This window comes from Gopherus flavomarginatus, chromosome 9 (genome assembly GCF_025201925.1).
Source record: "Gopherus flavomarginatus isolate rGopFla2 chromosome 9, rGopFla2.mat.asm, whole genome shotgun sequence".
NCBI classification, from domain to species: Eukaryota; Metazoa; Chordata; order Testudines; family Testudinidae; genus Gopherus; species Gopherus flavomarginatus.
The window spans coordinates 17,287,339-17,310,353 of NC_066625.1; the positions used below are offsets into that span (position 1 = coordinate 17,287,339).

The 23,015-nt window shown below is 47.6% G+C and overlaps 2 protein-coding genes across 2 annotated transcripts in view; one reads left to right on the forward strand and one right to left on the reverse strand.

Moving 5' to 3' along the window:
* The first annotated feature begins 1,352 nt into the window (after positions 1-1,352).
* GPR139 (G protein-coupled receptor 139) overlaps positions 1,353-23,015 on the forward strand; it is a 28,975-nt gene continuing 7,312 nt past the window's right edge. Inside the window, exon 1 of the mRNA XM_050968742.1 lies at positions 1,353-1,473. Within this exon, the coding sequence (XP_050824699.1) occupies positions 1,353-1,473 (121 nt within the window). The remainder of the gene's footprint in view (positions 1,474-23,015) is intronic.
* Positions 16,443-18,690, reverse strand: LOC127058589 (uncharacterized). Its single transcript, XM_050968752.1, has 2 exons — positions 17,915-18,690; positions 16,443-17,270 (listed from the first exon to the last, which is right to left on the reverse strand). Exons 1-2 carry the CDS (start codon positions 18,036-18,038, stop codon positions 16,747-16,749), a joined length of 648 nt encoding a protein of 215 aa, XP_050824709.1. The 5' UTR covers positions 18,039-18,690; the 3' UTR covers positions 16,443-16,746.

The following is a 23,015-nucleotide window of genomic DNA, read 5'->3' on the forward strand; positions in this document are numbered from 1 at the left end:
TGCCGACACTATAATATTGAGTTGGTGTTTCCATTTTACAGGAGTAAACCCTTATTTTTTGCATTTATCACCTCATCCAGAGCCTGTTTCAATTCATAACTCAGGGTTGCAACTTAACACACAGGCAGAGCAGTAGTAAATCCTGCTCCCAATCTTTTCTTTAAATGTAATTGACTTGTTTGGCAAGTTTGAAAACAAAAGCCTCCCCCTTTCATGCCCCCTCCTATGGCAATCTGTTCCCCTTTCACTAGGAAGGCCAAGCTGGGGTCTCTTTCACATGCTGTTGGCTTTTGGAGAAGAGCTCTCCAGGAGGAGTGGCAGAATATTCTCTTAGCTAGGACCCTGCTTCTGGGTCCAACAACTGACCCAATCTGGTGGCCTTCAAACCACAGTGCAAATAAACGCGCCAGTTTAATCGAACTTTTAGAGTCCAATCCTGCTTCCAGTGAAGTCAATGGCAGAACTCCACTGACTTCAATGGCTGCTAGCTCAGGTCGGGCTCAGTTCCTCCAGGTATTCAGGCGCGGAACTCCCGAAAGAGAGCTGGTCCTTGGTCACTAGTGCTGGGTCACGGGGAGACCCCGCTACACTGGGATGACACAAGGGCTCTGTGCAGATTTAATGTAATCTCACCAGGACGCTGCCTGATGCCAAAACCCCATTACCCCGCAGCAGAGCGCAGCAGCAGGGCCGGGGTCTGGAGCGGGACCCCCGCCAGCGGAAGGGGGGCTCCCTGCGGGAAAGCGGCGCTGTTTCACCAGCCTGCCCTGACGGGGAAAGCAGCGGCCAGGCACCCCAGCGACACCCTCCCTGGAGGCTGAGCCATGCCTCCCTCCAGGGCCCGCCGCCAGCCCCCTGCCGGCCACCCACTGCCGAGCTGCAGGCACGCGGCTCCTGGTGCTAGAGCAGCGAACGGGGGCTATTGTTCGCTTTTGTTTGTAGGGGGGAGCCTGGTGCACGCCCAGCCCCGGCCCTAGGAGGGCGGGGACCCGGCCCGGGGCCTCACAGTCAGGGGACCGGGAGGCAGGCGCCAAGCGGCACTTGCAATGCACCCCTGGCGCTGTGCACCTGAACCCCGCGGTGAGCCCGGGCTGGCGGGCAGCAGCCTTGCAGCAGTGCCGCCGCCCCCCCGCTCGCTGCGTTGCTGGGAGCAGCCATGTGTGCGCACCATGTGCTGCAGGCGGCCGGGCGCGCTTGCTCCCGATGACAATCCCGAGCGCAGCAGGTGCGGGAGGGCGGAGGAGCCCGCGGGGGCGCCGAAGACACACAGTCGCTGATGCTGGGCGAGAGGAGGCTGAGCATCGCTGCCCCTCCATGTGCTGACGGAACAGCCGCTGGAGAAGGACAACTCAATGGAGTACAATCACATCCACGTCCACAACGGCTCCCTCCTGGCTCACCACAAGTATGGCTGTGGCTTGGGATACGTACCTGTCATATACTACAGCTTGCTGCTCTGCCTCGGGCTGCCAGGTGAGTGCCACCCTCTGCCCGGCTCTGCAGCGACACCCCAAAGGCCCCGCTTGGCCCCAGAGGATCGCCCTTAAGAGAGGAGGTTTGCCTCGGTATATTTTAAAAGCAGAGCCGCGACCTTTTGTTCAGGAGCAATCAACTTTTCCTGACATCTGAACTCAACCAGCAAGTGGAGAAAGTTTTTAGTCTTTAAGGAAAGACTCCGAGGGATGGAGCGGAATTATTCTGTCTCCAAATCATTTTAGAATAAAAAGCAAACACCCTTGGAGCCACTTACGCTGGAGGACAGTTGTGGGAGAGGAGGGCGGGTGTTGCATGTGCATATAGTTATAGATCAACGGTTAGAAAAAGACTCATCCAAAATCAAGTCCCGTTTGCAGTGTATGTTCACTGAGATCCCTTTTTTTTTTTATGACATGTCCAAGGTCCAGCTACTGCACAGAACTCCAAGAAAATTCTGATGTTAAGAGACTTTGGTTGTTTGCAATACAGGAGTACTTTTTTATTGGCTCACTTTCATTGGTACAGTAAAACGGTACATATTCTCACAGATAAATGTGTGTGTAGAGGAGCAAGGCACTGTTGTGCTGTGAATACATTTATATTAAGGACAGGAATTTTTACAGATCCAAATCTACAAAACAATAATTCTGCTTTTGAATGGTATTTCTGGTTAGTTGCTTGTTTTACATCATTAGGCAAACCTCTCTGTCTAGACAAATAACAATCTTCCTAAAATTGTTGCTAAAACTTTAGAAAAACTCCAGGCATTATCTTTAAAAAAAGAGGCAGTGAATTTCTAATTGAAGTTAAATGTTGTAGTATGTGATGGGTGTGGAACTTTTAATTTTTAAATACATGGGAAGCTTATTTTATTAAACTATGTGGATTAACATGAGATTTCTTATGATCTACTCTTATTAGGACATGTATTTTACACATATAGGTAATGTTTTTTCTCTTCTCTTTAATGAAGGGTCTCTCTTCTTCTCTTTAATGAGGGGGGAGAGGGTGGGATGTAAAAACAGTTCCAGTTGTGTATAATGCACCTGTACAAGTGCTCTCTGGTTCAGAACCTGACGTACATCGTCTCAGTTCTTAATCAAGTTTCCAAAATAATTAATTTGGCCATTTCAAGTAAAATGGTATTGAGGACTGGACAGTTCAGGAGATTGGCACTGAGACATGAAGTCATGTACCTGTATGTTGCCTGCCCACGTGAGGAGTAATCAAAAATTGTTACTGTCAGATTGCTGCTGGCTTATCTCAGACCAGCTCCCAGTGGACAAGGGTAGCTTTAGGAACAAGGTATCTCAGATTCCACGTGAGCAAGGAATTGTGACTCCACAGGATTCCACTGCAGAAAACAGCTGGTCAGCTAGAAAACCAGCATGCTCCAGGAGCCCATCCCTATAGCCTGGGTAGCAGGTTAAAGAATCTGGTCAGGCCCACATGACCCACTGCTCCAGAGGTCTGATCCCACACCCACTGAAGTCAATAGCAGTACTCCACTGATTTCCTATGAGTGCAGGTCTGAGCATCAAAAGCTCATCCCAAGGATATAGACCAGAGGCTGGCTAGCCGGAAAAAAAGTTCTCCCACAGAAAAAGGGGAAAGATGAGACAAGTGACAACAGGAGAAGGGAAAGAGAGGATGGGCTTCTTGTTTAACTAGGAAAGGTAGAACAGTCTGCCTCTAGAGTGTCAGTATACCTGGAGCCTGCACTGCCATTAGACAGCACAAAACCCACCTCTGCCACAATTGATTCGGATTGGTGTGTTTGTCCCAGCACAGGACAAGCACCGAGTAAGCTATGGAGACTGAACTTTCTCACTCCTAGAAGTGGTCAGATCAGGTCAATGCGCAGACATCTTGGTAGGGAAGACTGTCCGTGCTATACCAGTTCTATGGCTAAACAGAGGGCTTCAGTATCCAGGACTGCCAACCCAGCGCTACATCCAGAGAAAACTATTTTAAAATGTCTTTAATAACGATTCCTCTTGACAACCAGGAATAGAGGGAAATGTTAGAACATTTTTTTTCAAGATGAAATCAATATTTTTGATAATGCAATATATAGTTATATACATACACAGGTGTATTTAAAACATCTTGTAAATGACAAGCAGCGTGGATAAGATGTTAACTGATTTCTAAATGCTTTTATTTCACCTTAGCTGCTTTTGTTTAGAAAATTGTTCTTGAAAACATTAGTTCATAAAAATTTTTGAATCAGACAGTGAGAGCCCTGGGTCTGAACAGTGGCTATAGTACATATGAAATTGGTACCCAGCACATGAATTGATATGCAGTGTGCCTTTTTTTCTCCTCTATAATTAAATTTTGATGCCTGGCAAATTGTTAAGAGAACTGGAAAGTTAAGTCCTGTATTTAGCCACAAAGTATGTAAAGCACAGACAAACCTCTCCACTGTTCAGCGATGCTGTGCCTCAGCCCTGACTTGAAGAGACCCCACCAGCTGGGGAGAAAAGGTACAGTTTCCATGCTTGGCCTCTGGGCCATGCCAGTCAACAATGATGCCATTGTGGACTCTGATACTGACACCTGCCCCATAGGAAGTGACCAAGACCATCTTAAGAATATATGAGTAGTAGGTTATTAGGAAGCAATGAGGTGCTACATCTACCTGAAATTGGGAAGATCCTTCATGCAGACACTAGGAAATCCATTAATGAATGTTCTGCCTATACTTAACACAACTGCAGATGTATAACACATTCTAATTATGACCCTACCATGATCCACCCAGGAATGTGCAGTTAGAGTTGGTGCATGACACAAATTAGCAAGGGTGATGTGAATTTTTCCTGGAACATACATCCATTTGGTTAGGAAAAACGGCACTGACAATAGTAAAAAAAAACCCCAAACAGCTTGATGCTATGAGCCAAAATGATGCCGGATGTAACTCCAGTGAGTTCAGAGGAGTTGTATGAGGGATACATTTGGCTTACCTTATTCAGTGTATGTTATCTGAGATAATACTGGCATTAACATCCAAGAGAACTGTACATATATGGCATGTTGAGTGCATAAGAAATTAATGGATTTCATTCTGGTATGGCAAACTGCAGCTTTTACAAGATATTGTAGGGGTATTTGAGTCTCCTTGTCTAAATGATAAAGACCTGAGGTTCCCTGAATTGAGCTAGTTTGTTTTTTTGTATTTCTGAGAACTTGAAAGGAGGAAGATCTAGGTCCTGGCCTCACACACAGACATAGTGTCTGTGCAATACATTGTTGAAATGCAAAAGGTTAACTCTTTGCTGCTCTTTTTAAAGATGTGATAAAATCATTTTATTATTGTTTGGATTTTTTGTCCTACTGTAAAAAGGAAATTTCTTCAGCTCAGCGGCTTCGCATGGAAGCTGCATTGTGCAACATGGATGCGCACAGCGTGCAGTGAGGGTGCAAGAAGCCCTATTCCCTCACTTGTATGGCTCAGGCATAATTGCTGCTCCTGCTGTCAGGACAGCACAGGGATTGCTCCCTCCCTGTCCTTCTAGGGGCAAGGAGAGCGCCAAAGAGGGAAGGAGAACAGGGACATGACCTCACCATACTGTCACTCCCTCCGATTGGCCTGTGGAGAGTAACTGGCACACTAGGAGGAATGAGCTATGCTGCACCCCCATAAAGAGGTATGGCAAAAGATGTGCTGCTCCTGTATGCCGGAGAGTCATTCCTCCTGGAGGTACCCCAATGCAGGGTGGTTCCACACCACCCAAATGCAGATTTGTGCCATAGAGGCACAGATGAACCCTGAGGGAAGAGGAAACCTGTCTAAACATGGATGGCTGAAGGTTAAGTTATGCTTCCTGCAGTATACTTTTGTGGGCTATTCACTTGGGGATAGATGCTAGAGACCCTCATTTGCACTAGGTAACATCTTCTCATGTGAGTAATTGGCCCGTGTGACAGGAGCAAGACTACAGAATCAGGCCCTTGAGCTGCAGAATGCAGCCTCTCAATGCAGAAAGAAAGAAAATGTGTGTCTGGTAGGAGCAGAGTGCATAGAGGCTGCTGGAAATGTAGGTATTTCAGTAGTTCAGTGGCTAGAAAGTGGAGTGACTTAAAGGGACAGTCCCCCTACAATATTGTTGCCGTGGTTAGTGTTTTCTGTGGGTAAGGGGATGGTTTCTAGAGTTTCTCTTTGGTTGGCTGGTGGGTTTAGTGAGGGCTGTAGGGGTGGGGGCTAATGGAATTTTTTCTTGATTAGGTGTGAGAGCCTAAGAGGAGGTGAGGGAAGGCAGAAAACATCAGTAGACAAGAGGCATCAGGTGTCTGGGGCAGAAAGGAGAGGGAAGAATTGCTTTGAATCAGTCAAAATTGGGGCTGATGGGTGAAGAAACAAAGAACAACCAAGCTACCAAACTAGTCTTTTCTCTAGTAAAAGAGCTAGACAAGGCAGCTGCAACTAATGACACTTGATATGCCAAATGCCCCCAGAACACTGGTAGGAGAGTCAGGCACAAATCAGCACAATCTCTTGAGGATGTTTGGCGATGACTCCAATTTCTGCTTCATTGGCGAGTACAGCAGCAGCATGGTAGGGTTAAATGCAATCACCTATTCCTATTGGTTGTATACAGTACCACAACGAGGCTGGAGAAGGCAGCAGCAACAGTTTTCCCCTTATCTATGTGTAAGCTTTCCCCTTATCCAGTGGTAGAGTGTGCTTTTGGAGTGTATGCTGCAATTGCTACTCTCGTTTACGCTGAGAATGTGAGCAAAATTTGGCCCTGTTGTGTGCAAGATATCCAGTAACACTGAGTTCCAGAATATACCATTGCTAACATTGATAGAGATAGACTGTGCTAAGTTTCAATTACCTCCTCTAACAAGTGCTTTAGTAGAGCACATCTGTTAAAGGTATCTTTAAAGGACCTGTCCAGCAGTGTTACAGCATCCTGGGACAAAGAGCAGGGTTATGCAGACTCCCATGGAAACTGCCATCCTGGACTGGCTGCTTTCCGAAACAAAGTCTGCACATTCATTTCTCCAGCTCTACATGCTTTTTGGGTTCATTGCTCAAACAATATACATGGATTAAACTGCAAAATGGGGCCTTTTTAACCTCAGGAAGCGGCTTTGGACATGCTTTGCAGATGGAGCAATTCCAAAATGGGGAACCTGTAGTGAGATGCTTTGACTTTGGTGCATAAGAGCCATGGGGAGCTAAGGATGTTCCACATTTTTAGAGTGACAGACTGAAGTGGTATGCCATTATTATTCATCCTTCCAATACACACAATGCACTAAGCCCAAGGTCTGTGCACAGAAAGCAGCCAGCATCCCTGTCTGAAAGCACCTGTAATCTAATAAAACAAGCAACAGCTGAAGGATTGGGGAAAAGGTTACAATACATTAAAAAAATTAAATGCATGCAAATCAACTACAACCACCACCCAATAGCCTATTCATTATTGGTTGGCTGATTTCTAGAAGGAATTTGAAGGAGGAGAGGGGAACAGCCTGACAGGTCAGTTCAGGGAGGGTGATCTATGCAGAGGGGGCTGCATGAAAGAGGGAACCGAGATGATTGTGGGAGGAGAGATCGGGTAGTCTGTCAAGGCTGTTCATCATCAAATATCATACTCTCCTAAGGGCCATTGCACCGGCCACAGTGACCACAGTTGATGGTGTTACATGAGGCGTAGTGTAGTGAAGTTCCCAGACAGGGCTCAATCTTTCAAATCCACAAATCTCTGGGGCAGCACCAGGTATGCTTATGTGTGTCAATGGAGAATTTGAGAGCATAGTGTGCTGGGGTGTGTTGGCCCATCCTGGCAACCTGGCCAAAGAACATGCAATACTGCTTTTGAATATAATGCGTGAGTGAAGGAAGGCCAGATATTTGTGAGATTGTGACTTTTTGCACAAAGTCAAACCACTTTATGCTCAGGATTTGGTGCTTACAGTGCATTGGAATGCCTTGAGCTGCTGCAAGTTTGCCTGTAAGCGGGTCCAGGTTTCTAACCCGTATAGCAATACAAGTAGTACCCCGATTTGATAGATTCCGACCTTTAGTCTCAGGATGAAGATGTTTTTGCGTCCGTAAGTGAAACATAGACTTCATGTAGGAGGCAGCAAGGCCTATTTGTCAGAGAACATCTGGGTTGCTGCAACTGTTTGAAGTCTGCTTGCAGTCGAGGCTACTGGCATTGGCCACGTAGAGAAGGGAAGGGATGGTGTAGGAGGGGTGGACACATCACAAAGGGAAGAGCTGTCCAGGGTCTTGAAGATGAGCACAAGAAATCTTATGATGTGGTGTAAAAAAAAAAAAAAAAAGATGAAGGGAGGGATCTTAACTAGTATAATGAGAGGAAAATCAGGCCCACTGATTTCAATGGGTGTTGAGGGCACTTAGCACCTGGAGGGATCAAGCTCCGTGTCTTTATAGTGTAGCCTTCCTTGCAACACACTTCTGAAATGGAGAGAGGAGACTTGGACAGGTGTAGTTTTTTACCTACCTAAATGCCAAAGAGTGCGACACAGCATGACAGGCAGCATAGTGCCAATGGCGTAGGCGGTGTGAAGGGCACACAAGGAGGTGGTTGTTTTGTCAGTGTCATTCACAAGGAATACATAGTAAAGACTGAAGTGAGCAGTGGGTAGATGTCTGTTTAGCATAGTCCTTAAAAAGTGTGTTTGAACCATGAGGACAAATTTGCCCCATCCATTCTGGATTCTCTGCAACTGGTAAATTAAATCCTCTTCAGACACAGAAAATCTCAGAGAACAGCCAATGAGAACTGTTTGCTGGCCACTGGAAGTATGAGGGACATGCAAACTCCATTGCATATTATTCAGCAATCACCACATAGTATTCATGTTTCCAGGCAACTGAGTAAAGTGCATTGGATCCTTTTGTATCTTATAGACCAGGGGTGGGCAAACTTTTTGGCCTGAAGGCCACATAGGGGTTCTGAAACTGTATGGGGGGGCTGGGTAGGGGAAGCTGTGCCTTCTCAAACAGCCTGGTCCCCGCCCACTATCCGCCCCCTCCCACTTCCCGGCCCTGACTGCCCCCCTCAGAACCTCTGACCCATCCAACCCCCCATGCTCCTTGTCCCGTGACCATCCCCTCCCAGGACCCCCCGCCCTTAACTACCTCCTGGGACCCCACCCTCTATCCAACCCCCACTGCTTCCTGTCCCGTGACTGCCCCGACCCCTATCCACACCCTGCCCCGACAGGCCCCCCGGTCTCCCACGCTTATCCAAACACCCTGTGCTCCCTGTCCCCTGACTGCTCCCCTGTCTCTTATCCAACTCCCCTGCTCCCCACCCTCTTACCATGCCACTCAGAGTACCATGACTGGCAGCCGTGCTGCCTGGCCGGAGCCAGCCACACTGCCCAGCAGGAGCTCGCAGCCCGTGGGCCATAGTTTACCCACCTCTGTTATAGACTCATAGATTTTTAGGTGATCATCTAGTCTAGGGATTCTCAAACTTCATTGCACTATGACCCCCTTCTGACAACAAAAATTACTGCACAACCCTAGGAGGGGGGACCAACGCCTGAGCCCACCCGAGCCTTGCTGCTCTGGGAGTGGGAGGCAAAACCAAAGCCTGAGCCCCACCACCTCAAGGAGGGGGGTCAAAGCCCAAGGGCTTCATCCCCGGGCAGGGAGCTATAACCTAAACCCCGATGCCCAGGGCTGAAGCTGAAGCCTGAGCCCCAGGTGGTGGTGCTCAGGCTTTGGGCCTGGGTGGTGAGGCTTGGGCTTCAGCTTTGGCCCCGGCTTCAAGTCAGTCTAACGCCAGCCCTGGTGGCTCCATTAAAACGGGGTCACGACGCACAGTTTGAGAACTGCTGATCTAGTCTGAACTCCCGAACACTGCAGGCCACAGAACCTCAGCAGTGTTTTTACAGTGTATTCTTCAAATAGGCCCCTAACCTCTGGCTGAGTTACTGAAGTCCTCAAATCCTGGTTTAAAGATCGCAAGTTACAGAGAATTCACCATTTACACTAGTTTAAATCTGCAAGTTATCCATGCCCCATACTGCAGAGGAAGGCAAAAAAACCCGAGGGTCTCTGCCAGTCTGACCCAATATGGTAATCAGTTAGACCCTCAGTATGTGGGCAAGACAGAAATCATATCAACGTAACTGCAAGACAGTAATACTACAGGAAGATTTGCAAATGCAAATGTGGGAATGGATATATGCTGTGTTCCAAACTGGAAGAAAGAACTCATTTGAACCATTGTTCATTAAATGGAGTTCACACAATAAATTGGCACTAAATCCTCCAGCACCCGTTTTAGTCAACTGGAATCTTTCCATTGACTTTAATGAGCACTGGATGGGGCCCAAAGCATGTGTATGGTACCCTGTTTAAGTAGGGGCAGAGAGTTGTTTTGGCAGCATTTGTGACTGATATGAGACTAAGACAGTAAGAGTAAGTGACTGATCCGGTAGCTTAGCCAACAAAGAGATGCTGAGAGATGTTATACTACATTAGGTAGGGCTAGTGCATAGAGATTGACAGAACTGCTGCATAAGCGCTTGAAATGAGTTACTTTAAATGGCAAAATGATTGTCTTTTTTTTAAAGAATGATGGATGCTGAGAAAAAAATAGATCCATAGCAATCATCCTGCACAAAAAAGGGTGACAGGAAGGAGTGTGTATTAGAGACCTTTAGTCTGGTCAATATGTCTGGGGAAGTGTCTGCTCAACTGTCCCCCGTTGGAATACAAGGTCACTGGAATGAAAGGCAGCATCCATGTTATTTCAGAAGGGATGTCATTGTGAATCAGATGTAGTACAGTACAGAACACAACTGCAAATTTCTAGACATATGAAAAGAAGGGGTATTGTGTGTTTTTCTGCCAGGTCAAGGACTGAGTGGGAAGCAATGGTGTTTGTGCTGAGACAATGTGCAGTACATGGAAAGCTTAGCAGGCTGCAAAATACAAAGACGCGTGGAGGGGAAATTACTAAAATTTGTTTATCTGGGAAGAAACACTCGAGCAGAGGTTTTTCCTGGAAATGACAGTGGTACAAAATATAGAGCAGAGTCAATTTTCATGTTGAGCAGGCAAATATTTGCAGAGCCCCCAGGAGCTGTTCTAGGAGCGGAGGATCTTTGAAAAACATTAGGTATCCTTATCACACAGTCCTGCTATCCTCTCCTCCTCCCCCCACGCACCTACCGCTCAGCTTTTTAATGCTCCCTCTCCTCTTTTCTTTCCTCTCGCCTCAAGAAAATAGGGGGCGTGACTCAGCAGAACTAAGTCAGCAGGAGCATGTCCTTCACAACATAAATCAAAACAACTTAACCTATGCAAAAGAAACAGAACAGGAAGATTCCCCAACCTGGAGTTCACCCTGCATTCAGCATCTGGCACAAAGCCCCTCCCTACCCACAGTCATTTTCTCCTGCAAGAGAAGGGGAAAGTGAAGCTGCAGTTAACCCCTTGTCTACTGGGGACCCTGCAGTGCCCCTGCCCTCTATCACAGTCTCCTTCCCCTGAATCAGTACATGAATAAAACAGTCAAATGTCCAAATTCAGGGTGTGCTGTGTCTGCCTCTCTAATGGTGACCTGGATGGAGGGGACTGTAGATAGAGTGTCTTTAGGACAGCACCATATCATTTTCATTAATCCCATCCGGCTACGTCCTTCTCTGCTTATGGGGCAGGGGGGACTGTTCAGAGGAGACAGTAGAGAAAAAAGCAGAAGCCATGCTGCAAGCCTGAGACTAGCAATATTTAGGGAGACCCAAAGGAGTCACACATCTATGTTAGCATCAAGCAGGGGCCTCTAAAATAAAGTATTATTTATAGTTTGCTTCACCAGAATTGTTCAGCACTGCATGGGGCCCTCCTAACACACCCAAGTCCCTCAGATAACACCTGTTTAACTTCTCCCTACTTGGTAAAAGACAACTCCATCTGGTAACTAAGGGTATGTTTCCTTTAGAGGGACAGGGATTTTTTAAAAAACTGGAGTTCCACTCAAATTACTTAATTGATTGCCAGTTAATTTGAGGGCGCTAACATGTTTGTACTTGCAAGTGGTGAGACTCCACAACCATTTGTTTTAGTACAAATGGTTGTGGAGTATCCAGACTAGCACATACAAATGCATTAGCTATCGCAACCCAAAAATCTCTAGTGTCAATATACCCTCCATTGCTAAAACACAGCCAGATCCTGAGGGCCTTACTAAGAGCTTGTGGGGAAATTCACTCTATGGGGGTGTGATTTCTAAAGTTCACTGTTGTGTTGTGCAATGATTGGTCCGTATGGACACTGAAGGTTCCCTTGTTCACTTTAACACAATGCTGCATTAAAATGCACTAGAGAACCTTTAATGTGCAATAGGTTAGTGCATTGTAGAAATCATACCCCTATACAGTGCATTACCCCACCATGTAGACAAGTTTTTAACTCACTCCTTCAGACAGAAGTCCCATTATAGTGTGAGCAAAGCTGACCCCGAGATCTGAAACCATGGACTTCCACTGAATTGGGTGATATGTTAGGAAGCCCTGAAGGCCTGTACTTGTGGATCTCTCTACAGGAACAGGACTTAAGTTAATATAGAGCTAAATCCCCTCTGTTATTACTTAGTAAGGACTTCAGGATATGCCCACAATGAAATTTTGCACCATCTCCACCCTTAATTTCCATCTTGCACTGTTCATATTTGTATAAGCTTTGTGGCCTAAATTTTCAAAAGAATCTAATGATTTTGTCTCTCAATTTTGACTGCTCAGCTTGAGACACCTTAAGGGCAGCTTGATATTCAGACTAACACCAAGAACCCACCTTTGAAAACCAAGCCCCTTTAAGTCACCTCAAATTGGGCAGCCAAAATTTGAGGCATCTAGAATCACTTTTGAAAATTTACATCTGCCTTTGCCCAAAGTGACTTGTCCAAATATTTTGAACCCAAAACTAAAACCCTTGCATATTCTTGGCACTATTTTGTTAAGCATTCTGTGTCTTCATTTAATACAGATTTCCATTAGGAAACCATACCACTCTGGTAGAAAGACAGCAGCCCAGATCTTGAGAAGCTGAGTTTGGGAATTTTTTATTTCCCCCACACACACACATACACTTGTTTACATGCTTTACAGTGCTCCCTGCCATTGTCCCCCAAAGCACTTCTGCATTGCAGTTATAATTGAAAAAGTGGTGTATCACCATCCATTCTATTTCAGTTTTGATCAGAGACCATAAAAATGCTTGAGGACAGTACACCTATGAGGCTCATTTCCTTCCACTTTTGTGTGCTTGCTTTTAAGATACATTAAAACCCAGCTCATTAAAATAATGGACACAAATATAATTTGTGAGGTATTGGTGAGGTTCATAACGAGGAAGGTGCTTATTGTTACAGATTTAAAAATAAATATTCAGTGTGGTCAACTGTAATAATGGGCCTGATCCTCTGAGGTGCTGAGCGCTTCTCTGAGTACTAATGTGCTCTCAATTACAACTGAAGTCATTGGGCCTGATTCTCCTGGCACTTACTCCAGTGTAAATCAGGAGTAACTCCACTGAAGTCGATGGAGCTGCAGTAGCATAAAAACTGATGCAAGTGAGAAGCGAATCAGGCTTCATTGGGAGCGGAAGGCACATAAGATCTTGTAGGACCAGTACCCATGTTGTTACAGTGCAGCCTTCTTCACAATACTGCCAGTAAGTGGGGGAAGGAGATGGAGACAGGTGTAGTGTTTTATCTCCCTGTCTATCATGGGCAGTGGGTGAAATTTCCCCTGGGGGAGGCAAGATCCTTGTCCTGCCTCTTCTGCCCACAGCCCCACCCACACTCCACCCCTGCTCTGCCCCAGGCCACACCCACCACTGATTTGCCACTTACCTTTACACACACACCCCCAAGATCCCCCCCTCTGCTCACCTCCTCCCCCACCCACTTGCTGCTTGCCTCCTCATCCCCACCAGACCCTTTCCTCCCCTGCCACAAGACACCCACCACCAACTGCTGTGCAGCTGGCTCGCCTCCTCACCCTGCTGCTGTCTCCTCCTCCCCACCCCGTGAAACCCTCTCCGCTTTTCACCTTAAAGCACTAATAACTTTCCCCAAGGGAACTGAACAGGCTCAATTGTCAGATAGATTCTCCTCTGCATGGCAGGGAGTTTGGTGTATGGTGTATAGAGAGAGAGGAAAAGCCAGGCTACCTGCGCCAACCTGAAGCCTAATCTCTCCTTTTGAGAAGGTGCTTTGTCAGTGATAGCCTGCATTTAGGTGGTAGTTTAATCACCTTTCTTATACAGAATTCCCTGCCAGACTCATCTACTTAAACTGGATTTGAATAAAATGACTAAATCAAGAAATAAACTCACTGGCTATGTCAGCTCCTCCTTGAGCCAGGTTAGCAGTTACTTCTTCTGGGGACAGAGAATAGTGGAAGGATTGTCATTTGGAAACTGTTTTTAACCCCAATAACACATTTTCCTACAATATAAAAGCCAGCTGAATGTGCCCAAAGGCTTCCTGGGCAATGGCAAATACCGGTTAAATGGCTTCATTACCACTTCAATGGCTCTTTAACATTTTCAGTGATCTCTGCAAGGCTTTTTCACTGTGTAAAGTTAGGCTATGTCTACACTACTGCGTTAAGTCGACCTATGCTACTGTGCAACGCCGGCTGCGTGAATAACATAGCTGGAGTCAATGTACCTTAGGTCGAGTTACCAAGGGGTCTACACCACGGGTGGTCAACGGGAGAAACTCTCCTGTCGACTTACCTTACTTTTCTGGTCGGGGGTAGAGTACAAACCTGCTAAATGGACTGCTGGTGGATCGATCTCAGAGCGTTGATCCCGGCTGTGGTGTAGACCTGCCCTTACTCATGGATCACCTCCACTGGCCTCTGCATGTCTGCCACTGACTCCCCACTTGCATTCTCTCTCTCTCACACACATACACACACGCACACCGCAGGGAGTGGGGAGTGAGGCGGGACCTGGCCAGCAGCTGGGAGGACCTCCAAGGGGGCATGGGGATGGGGGAGAGGAGAGGAGAGGAGAGAATGAAGATTCACCCCAGGCAGCAGCAGCAAGTTCTGGGAGACTTGGGTCAAGGTCAGAGCAGGGAGGGGAGGAGGTGGAAGTGAGGGGGCACCACAGCCCACGTGTCGGGTGGCAGGGACAGCTGTACCTATTATATCCACTGCCCATGCTGCCTATTATAACATACACATAAAAAGATGCGCTCACACTGTATACATGTACACATCTATAGAGGTACGGACGTACACACGTGGGCCTAGATTCTGAGTGGCTCCTGTGCATTCCTTGCACTTCCTGTGCTCTGTGGATCCCATGGACAGAGAGGAGGCAAGGATGGAGCAGAACGTTCACCCTGCATGCACAAAGAGCAGCCTTGGAGAGATTGTGCCTGCCTGAGTACAGCCTTAAGGCCTTGGCTACACCTGCAGGTGTGCAGCTCTGGGAGTTACAGCTGTCTTCGTACAGCTGTGTAGGGTAAGCGCTGCAGTGTGGCCACACTGACAACTACAAGCGCTGCAGTGTGGCCACATTTGGGAGTGTTGGCATGTGGCACTGTTGGGAGTGGTGCATTATGGGCAGCTATCCCACAGAGCACCTCGTCCCATTTTGGCGCCGTGGGTTGTGGGAAGGGGGCCGAGGGTGCGGGTCATTCTGCTTCCTGTCCCAATGCCCCATGATGCATCGCTTCACATCCCAGCAATCCCTGTTTGTCCGTCCACGTTTGGCGCTATCTTGACTCTCTCAACAGTTTCTGTGCAGCACAATTTCTGTGGGAAATGGAGCTCGTACTGCTGAGGAGTATGCTGATGAGTCTCGCCAGCACATCACGTTTGGCAGCTGAGCTATTCCTTAAGATCCAAAGTGATGAGGAGTCCGACGATGATTGTGAGTCGCCTGACACGTACGACACTAAATTGCATCTGGCATTCATGGAAATGCTCAGCACCAAGGAACGCTGCTTTTGGGCTCGGGAAACAAGCACTGAGTGGTGGGATCACATCATCATGGAAGTCTGGGATGATGAGTAGTGGCTGCAGAACTTTCAGATGAGAAAAGCCACTTTCATGGGACTGTGTGCTGAGCTCACCCCCACCCTGCAGCGCAAGGACACGAGATTAAGAGCTGCCCTGCTGGTGGAGAAGCAGGTGGCTATTGCAATCTGGAAGCTGGCAACTCCAGACAGCTACCGATCAGTCGGGAACCAGTTTGGAGTGGGAAAGTCAACCATTGGGATCGTTTTGATGCAAGTTTGCAGGGCCATTAATTGCATCCTGCTAAGAAGAACCGTGACTCTGGGGAACGTGCAGGACATTGTGGATGGCTTTGCACAAATGGGTTTCCCTAACTGTGGAGTGGCGATGGATGGGACGCATATTCCTATTCTGGCACCACCGCACCTAGTATCTGAGTACGTTAATCGGAAGGGGTATTTCTCTATGGTTCTCCAGGCGCTTGTGGATCACCATGGGCATTTCATTGACATTAACATAGGCTGGCGTGGAAGAGTGCATGATGTGCGCATCTTTCAGAACACTGGCCTGTTCAGGAAGCTGCAGGCAGGGACTTTTTTCCCAGACCAGAAGATTGCAGTAGGGGATGTTGAAATGCCCATTGTGATCCTTGGAGACCTCACTTACCTGTTAATGCCTTGGCTCATGAAACCGTATCCAGGGAAGCTTGACAGGAGCAAGGAACGGTTCAACTACAGGCTGAGCCGGTGCCGAATGACTGTGGAATGTGCTTTTGGCCATTTAAAGGGGCGCTGGAGATCTCTGTATGGGAAGCTAGACTTGGGGGAAAGCAGCATCCCTGCAGTTATATCCATGTGCTGTACCCTCCATAATATTTGTGAAGGGAAGGGTGAAACATTCAGTCAGGCATGGACCTCTGAGGTTCAACGCCTAGAGGCTGAATTTGCACAGCCAAAGAGCAGGGCTACTAGAGAGGCCCGGCACAGGGCTTCAAGGATTAGGGATGCCTTGAGGGAGGAATTTGAGGCTGAAAACCAACAGTAAGGTTTGGTGCCTTGCACGGGAGTGAAGTGCAGTGGTTACAATGTTAGTAGGAATCTGTTTTTCCTAAGCTGATTTGCAGTGCCTGTTTCTTTCCTGGGCTAAGGTATCTTTGACTTTCTGCAATAATAAAGACTGTTTTCAAAGCCAAGAATTCATTTATTGAAAAGAAAATAACTTTTTTGACAGACACAGAACATTTTGGGAACCTAAAAGGGCAGGGGGGTGTGGTGGGGAACTGTACAGTCACAGGTTTGAATATGTCATGTCTGGAGTGCTGTGCAATGACTGCTGCACTTCAGGATGCCTATACTGCATGGTGATGGGGGTTGAGTGCAGAGGGTAAGGGTCGTAGTTCTCCGGGCTGGTTGGTGAATGTACAGGTGTTGGAGGCAGCTGGTGGTGGTAAGAACCTGGATGCTGGGGAAGGGGGTTTTGAGCTGACCTTGGGGCACAAGTGAAAGAGCTTTGGGACGGGAGGGAGGGGCTGGCGCGGTAGTGCTCTGCCTGCATGGCTATGAGCGCCTGGATAGAGTCCGCTTGGCGCACCAGGATGCTTATCAGCTGCTTTGTGCTTTTCTTCCTGGCTGCTGCGTTTCTCTGGCGGATCCTGCTTTCCTTTTCCCTCCAGTCCTGCAGTTTTTTATTCTCTCTGGCAGAGTGATCCATAACTGCTTGAAGCAGATCATCTTTGCTTTTTCGCGGCTTCTTCCGGAGGTTTTGGAGTCTTTCAGCTGTTGATAACACAGGCATCCGAGAAGTCAAGGTTGCTTGTGGAAAGGCAAAAAAGGCAAGAGTTAACAAAGGCAGCATTGTTTATATCTCAGACAGTTATTCCCACACAGTGAAGGAGTTTACAGTCTTCACAATAGCATAATTTTCCCATGCCAAAGAGCGCACACATAACCCGCAGGAGCCCCGAAATGGTGAGTAAAGGGGACTGATTGCTTCAGGGCTGTACTGGGGTTTCTGTGCGTTGGGGAAAGCAAACAGCTGCAAAGGGCACCTACACTGAACACTCTCCCAACATTTTCCACAGGAGTTAATCCTGGAAGATATCTCGCTGCTGCGGGTCACCTGGGAAGAGCGGGAGGGTCTTCTACAGCAATGCAGTTTCCGCCCTGGCCCCTATGCAGCTTGCCTGTGTGCAGCAATGGTCCCCCCACCCCTTGCGGCACAGTGGCACGGACGCGTTAGCCTGACTGGGACAAGGACCACAGTGGCTCTCCCAATAAACTTGCGCAAGCGCATTGCCCATGCTCTGGCTGAAACTTTAGAAGAGATTACTGAGGCCGATTACCGCGACATGATAGACCACATCAATGGGTTATTCCACATCTAGGCATGCATGCATGCAGCCCTAACCCTCCCTCCTCTCCCGAAACATTTCCATCCTGAAAATAAAGCCGCTTACCGGGAACCCGCTCCTCTGCTTGTCCTTCACCAAGTAGCGGCTGCTGCAACTGGCTACCTTCCTCCTGGCTTGAGAAGAGCTCCTGGCTGCATGCGTCCTGGGACTCCAGGGTGTCTCCCTCCATCCCAGTACCCTCACTCTCGGTTTCCTCCTCCTCCTCCGCCTTCCCCCCCGCTCTGAAGTGTCCATCATGGTCCTTGGATTGGCGGTGGGGTCACCCCCAAATATCGCGTCCAGCTCTTTGTAAAAACGGCAGGTCGTGGGGGCAGCACCAGAGCAGCAATTTCCCTCATGGGTTTTGCAATAGGCACTCCACAGCTCCTTCACTTTAACCCTGCATTGCAGCGCGTCCCGGTCATGGCCCCTTTCCAGCATGGCCCTTGATATCTGCCCATAGGTATCGTAATTCCTACGGCTGGAGCGCAGCTGGGATTGCACAGCTTCCTCCCCCCAAACACTGATGAGGTCCAGCAACTCGCCATTACTCCAAGCTGGGGCTCGTTTGGCGCATGGAGGCATCGTCACCTGGAAAGATTCACTGATTGCACTCCACACCTGGCTGAGCAAACAGGAAGGGGATTTTTTAAATTCCCGGGGCATTTAAAGGGCGGGTCACCTGAGGCCAGGGCACTAGAGTTCGAACTGATGAGCAGAGTGGCTGAACAGGCATTCTGGGATACTTCCGAATACCTTTGGAGGCCAATAGCAGCGCTTTTGGTGGCCACACTGGCAGAGCAGCGCTGCGTGACCAGCGCTGCAGTCGTTATTCCCCAGGCAGAGGTAGAGTACAGCCAGCGCTATATCCAGGAAGATACAGCGCTGGATGTGCCTTGCAAGTGTGGACGCTGTGTGAGTTGCAGCGCTGTAAAGCCACCACCAGCGCTGCAACTCTCCAGTGTAGCCAAGCCCTAAGGTGCTGCTCCCCACTGCCCCCTACTTAGAGCCATAGCATAAAAAGCCACAATCCAGCCCACAACAAATCAGGTGCCTTAACACAGGGGCCTAAAACGCCTCATACTGATGAGAATTAAGATGTGGTAAGTGCAAGGAAAATGAGGCCTGTATTATATCACACACACCTTCCTTCAGTATAGCGTATTAGTCCTAGAGTTGTACCATTAGGTCTGCTCCATCAGTCAGGCTACAAAAATCCTAGTCCAGCAGCCTAGGAAAACCCAAAGGCCCATGTTGTGCAAGTGAAATGAATTACTCATTGTCTGCCAGACAAGTTACCATATAGACCTGCACTTAAAAACCCTGGGTGCGCTGACTGGCTGACTAGGCTGAAAATGAATACTGGCCAGTGGCCCTCAACACAGTTACCTTGTAAATGCCCTTGGAGAGCTGAAGAAATGAATCATTTGCTCACAAAACTTTCTGTTTTGTTAAACTCTCTCTCTGGTTCTGACCAGCCAGTAACATCCAGTACTACACTTTGGGAAGGGTACAGAATACATAGTGCTCTTCACCAGAGCAAGGTGCAATGGCTAATCAGTACTATGTACCAGGAAAAGGAGGCAGAAGGCCAGTTTTCATTGTCAGACACAAGTCTGAGGCATTGATCAATCAGTGCACCCAGGATTTTTTAAGTGCATGTCTTCAGTCACTAATTCAGTTTCACCTACATAGAATGGAGTTTGGAGTGACCTGAGCAGCTGAATAATAGAGCAGTATTTTTCCCAGGCAGCCTAGTAAGTCTTTTCTATTTCCAGTTTCATTTTCACCCTCCAATCTGAGGGGATGGTCAGTCAACGAACCCAGGATTTTTAAGGATGAGTCACATTAGAGCTTTTTCTTGAGGAGACCTACCACATACAATTATACCGTAGCCTTTGTGCTGCCCTGCTTCTCCTTCAGCGTCAACTTTCTTCACATCCTCCCTGCAGTTCTGCTCTGGACTTTGCCATCTCCCACTACTGCTTGCGCTGCAGAATGACTCTTTGCCATTGTGCCTGGTGACAGATGAGAGACACAGAGAAATGGTTTCACTTGATTTGTCTTTCCCCGCAGGGATGCGTGGGTGAGCACATCCCATTCTTTGGTTCCCAGACAATATGACAAGAAATAAATCAGCCTTTTAAATCACTTCTCACAGGTAAATCACTTCTCTGAGGAAAAGGAAGGAAGATGTGCTGTATCAGTTGCAGCCTTAAAGTATCACATGAGTGGGTCACCTGGCAAGCCCTGCACTGTTTAACAAAGCTCTTCACCACAAACCACCATATTGAGAGACAAGGGCAAATTTTGCTCCCCTAAGCAGGCATAAGTTCACTGAAGTTGCTACCACTTATATTAGGTTTGAATTTGGCCCATACTGCTTTAGGACAGATCATCATTTACACTGTAGCACTGAATTTGTAGAAAATATTGGGGCTACCTTATCTTCTTTGATAAATTTGATCTAAGTTGTTCTTGGACATGTAAATTAAACAAAAATTCTAGCCTGCTACAGCAGGCATTATTAATAAATGAATGTTTACCACAATACACCTCTGCCTCAATATAACACGACCCGATATAACACGAATTTGGATATAACGCGATAAAGCAGTACTCCGGGAGGGCGGGGCTGTGCACTCCAGTGCATCAAAGCAAGTTCGATATAATGCAGTTTCACCTATAATGCGGTAAGTTTTTTTGGCTCCTGAGGACAGCGTTATATCAAGGTAGAGGTGTACTTATTTTTCCAAATGGCTTCTCCTTTATAGTCAGTAGCAAAAAAGTCACCCCTTGGCAATGGTTACACCACAGTCATCACCAAGATCTCTGTACCAGTGGTTTTCAACCTTTTTTCATTTGTGGACCACAAAGAATTTTGAATGGAAGTGCAGATCCCTTTGGAAATCTTAAATGTAGTCTGTAGACCCCCAGGGGGTCTGCAGACCACAGGTTGAAAACCACTGTCCTTACAAAGTAGAAGATAAAAGCTATGGTAATCTCAGATGTGGTAAATGTTGCCATTGATTCTCTACTGGCAATCACACTAACATTTAACTACTGAGAACGGTAAATGTCTAGTTTTTAATGTTGTCTACTGTTTTACAATACATCATCTAGCCCTATCAAGCATCTTTGTTCCTTGTTGTATATTTTCTAGTACTTTGAATTTAAATATTCAGGATTTCTTTTCATATATAAAGGGCCTGTCAATATAGTGAAAGGAAATCATTATTTGAAAAGTTAAAAAAATGAGATTACATTTAAAATTGTATAACAATATCTTCCTGTGAAATGCAGGAAGTTGTAATATTTGACCTACAGTATAATTTTACACATACACTCTCTCTCTCTCTTTAGCGACAATCTTATTCAGTAAAAGGCATCCCTTATATAGGGTTGCCAACTTTCTACTCGCACAATACCATATACCCTTGCCCTGCCCCTTCTCCAAGGCCCCGCCCCTTGCTTACTCCATCCCCCCTCCCTCTGTCGCTCTCTCTCCCCACCCTCACTCACTCGCTCATTTTCACCAGGGTGGCTCAGGGAGTTGGGATGTGGAAGGGGTGTGGGCTGTGGCAGGGGTGCGGGCTCTAGGGTGGGGCCAGAAATGAGTAGTTTGGGCGTGCGGGAGGCGGGGGCTGGGAGGAGGCTCTGGGCTGAAGCAGTAGGTTGGGATGCGAGAGGAGTGAGGGCTCTGGGCTGGGGGTGTGGGTTCCGGGAGGGTCCAGAAATTAGGGGTTCGGAGTGCGGGGGGGGCTCTGGCCTGAGACAAGGGGTTGGGGTGCAGGGTGTGTGAGGGCTCAGCTGGGGGTGCAGACTCTGGAGTGGGGCTGGGGATGAGGGGTTTGGAGTGTAGGAAGGTGCTCTGGGCTGGAATCAAGGGTTTGGGGCACAGGAGGGGTCACAGGTCTGGACGGCGCTTACCTCAGGCAGCTCCCGGAAGCAGCAGCAGCATGTCCTCCCTCCGGCTCCTAAGTGGAGGTGCGGCCAGGTGGCTCTGCACACTGCCCCTTCCGCAGGTGCTGCCCCTGCAACTCCCATTGGCCACAGTTTCAAGCCAATAGAAGCTGTAGAGCCAGCACTTAGGGTCCTTTTTTGGCTGGGCGTTCCAGTCAAAAACAGATACCTGGCAACCTTCCCCTTATATGACCTTACAGATTGTTTGTCACCCAGTAAGCAACTTTATTTAGCTAGTTTATGATACTGAACTACCAAACCACACAGTGGCTATCCACTTAAAATATAAAGAATATTTCACTGCATGCAGAGTCCGTTTGTTATGTACAGAATGTATTCCTCAAAAGTAACGATTGTTTCTGTTTCCTGCTTAGAGACACTCAGCTGCTATTCTTTAAGCTCACAAGCTGTGATAATAGGCAATTGAAGTATTTCTATAATTCCCCCATAAAGACAGATAATGTTTGAGGTCTGACTATAATCCACAAAAGCAAGGAAACTAAAGGCACAGACATGGGGAAGGTACAGAAAGCACTCCAGGAGGCAAGGTGCCTGACAAACACCCTCATCACCCAGAACCCTGGGGGAGCGGGAGGGAGGATGAGCACTGCACAATCTTCTCCAAGGGTACAGAATCTAACTGCTTGTGCACCTGACCAGATGTGCACTCCTCTACTCCCTCCATATTTGTCAAGGTTCCAGTGGTGCTAGCTTTTCATTGTACAATCCTTGTGCACTGAACTCCTTGGGTCCAGACCCTACCCCCTTTTGTACCCCCACAGGGACTGAACGCAATGTTTGTTGCTGAAATTCTCTCCTAAACCTGATGTGCTCAGGCTTTATAGGAAAAACTGTAAGAAAGGATCCCCTTTGACATGGTGAGCAGAGCTTGGAGGAGTTTTTACTCAGAGCTTGTTTACACCAATATTTAGTTGATGGCAAGCTGGGGTGTGGAACAGGAGTAGATCAAAATGCATCAGGGAACTGTTAGTGTGCAGCAGCAGGGTCCTCACAGACAGTTAGTGATCAGCAGGCTAGTGTAGGGTAGATTTACACCCAGCTTGCAGCAAACTAAGTGTTCATGTAGACAGTCCCTTAATGTAAAGTCCACATGAGATGTAACACCAGAAAGAAAGGCAACCAAGGACCGTCTCTCACTTCAGGCCTTTTCCTGGCAGGCGATCTTAGATGCCTAGAACCCCAA

Bases quoted from the DNA above. Each gene is read 5' to 3' on its own strand.
- LOC127058589 (XM_050968752.1), bottom strand. From the start codon at position 18,038: ATGGAGGGAGACACCCTGGAGTCCCAGGACGCATGCAGCCAGGAGCTC. The intron at 17,271-17,914 runs GTAAGCGGCTTT...CCTTTCCACAAG, and splicing joins AGCAGAGGAGCGGGTTCCCG to CAACCTTGACTTCTCGGATG.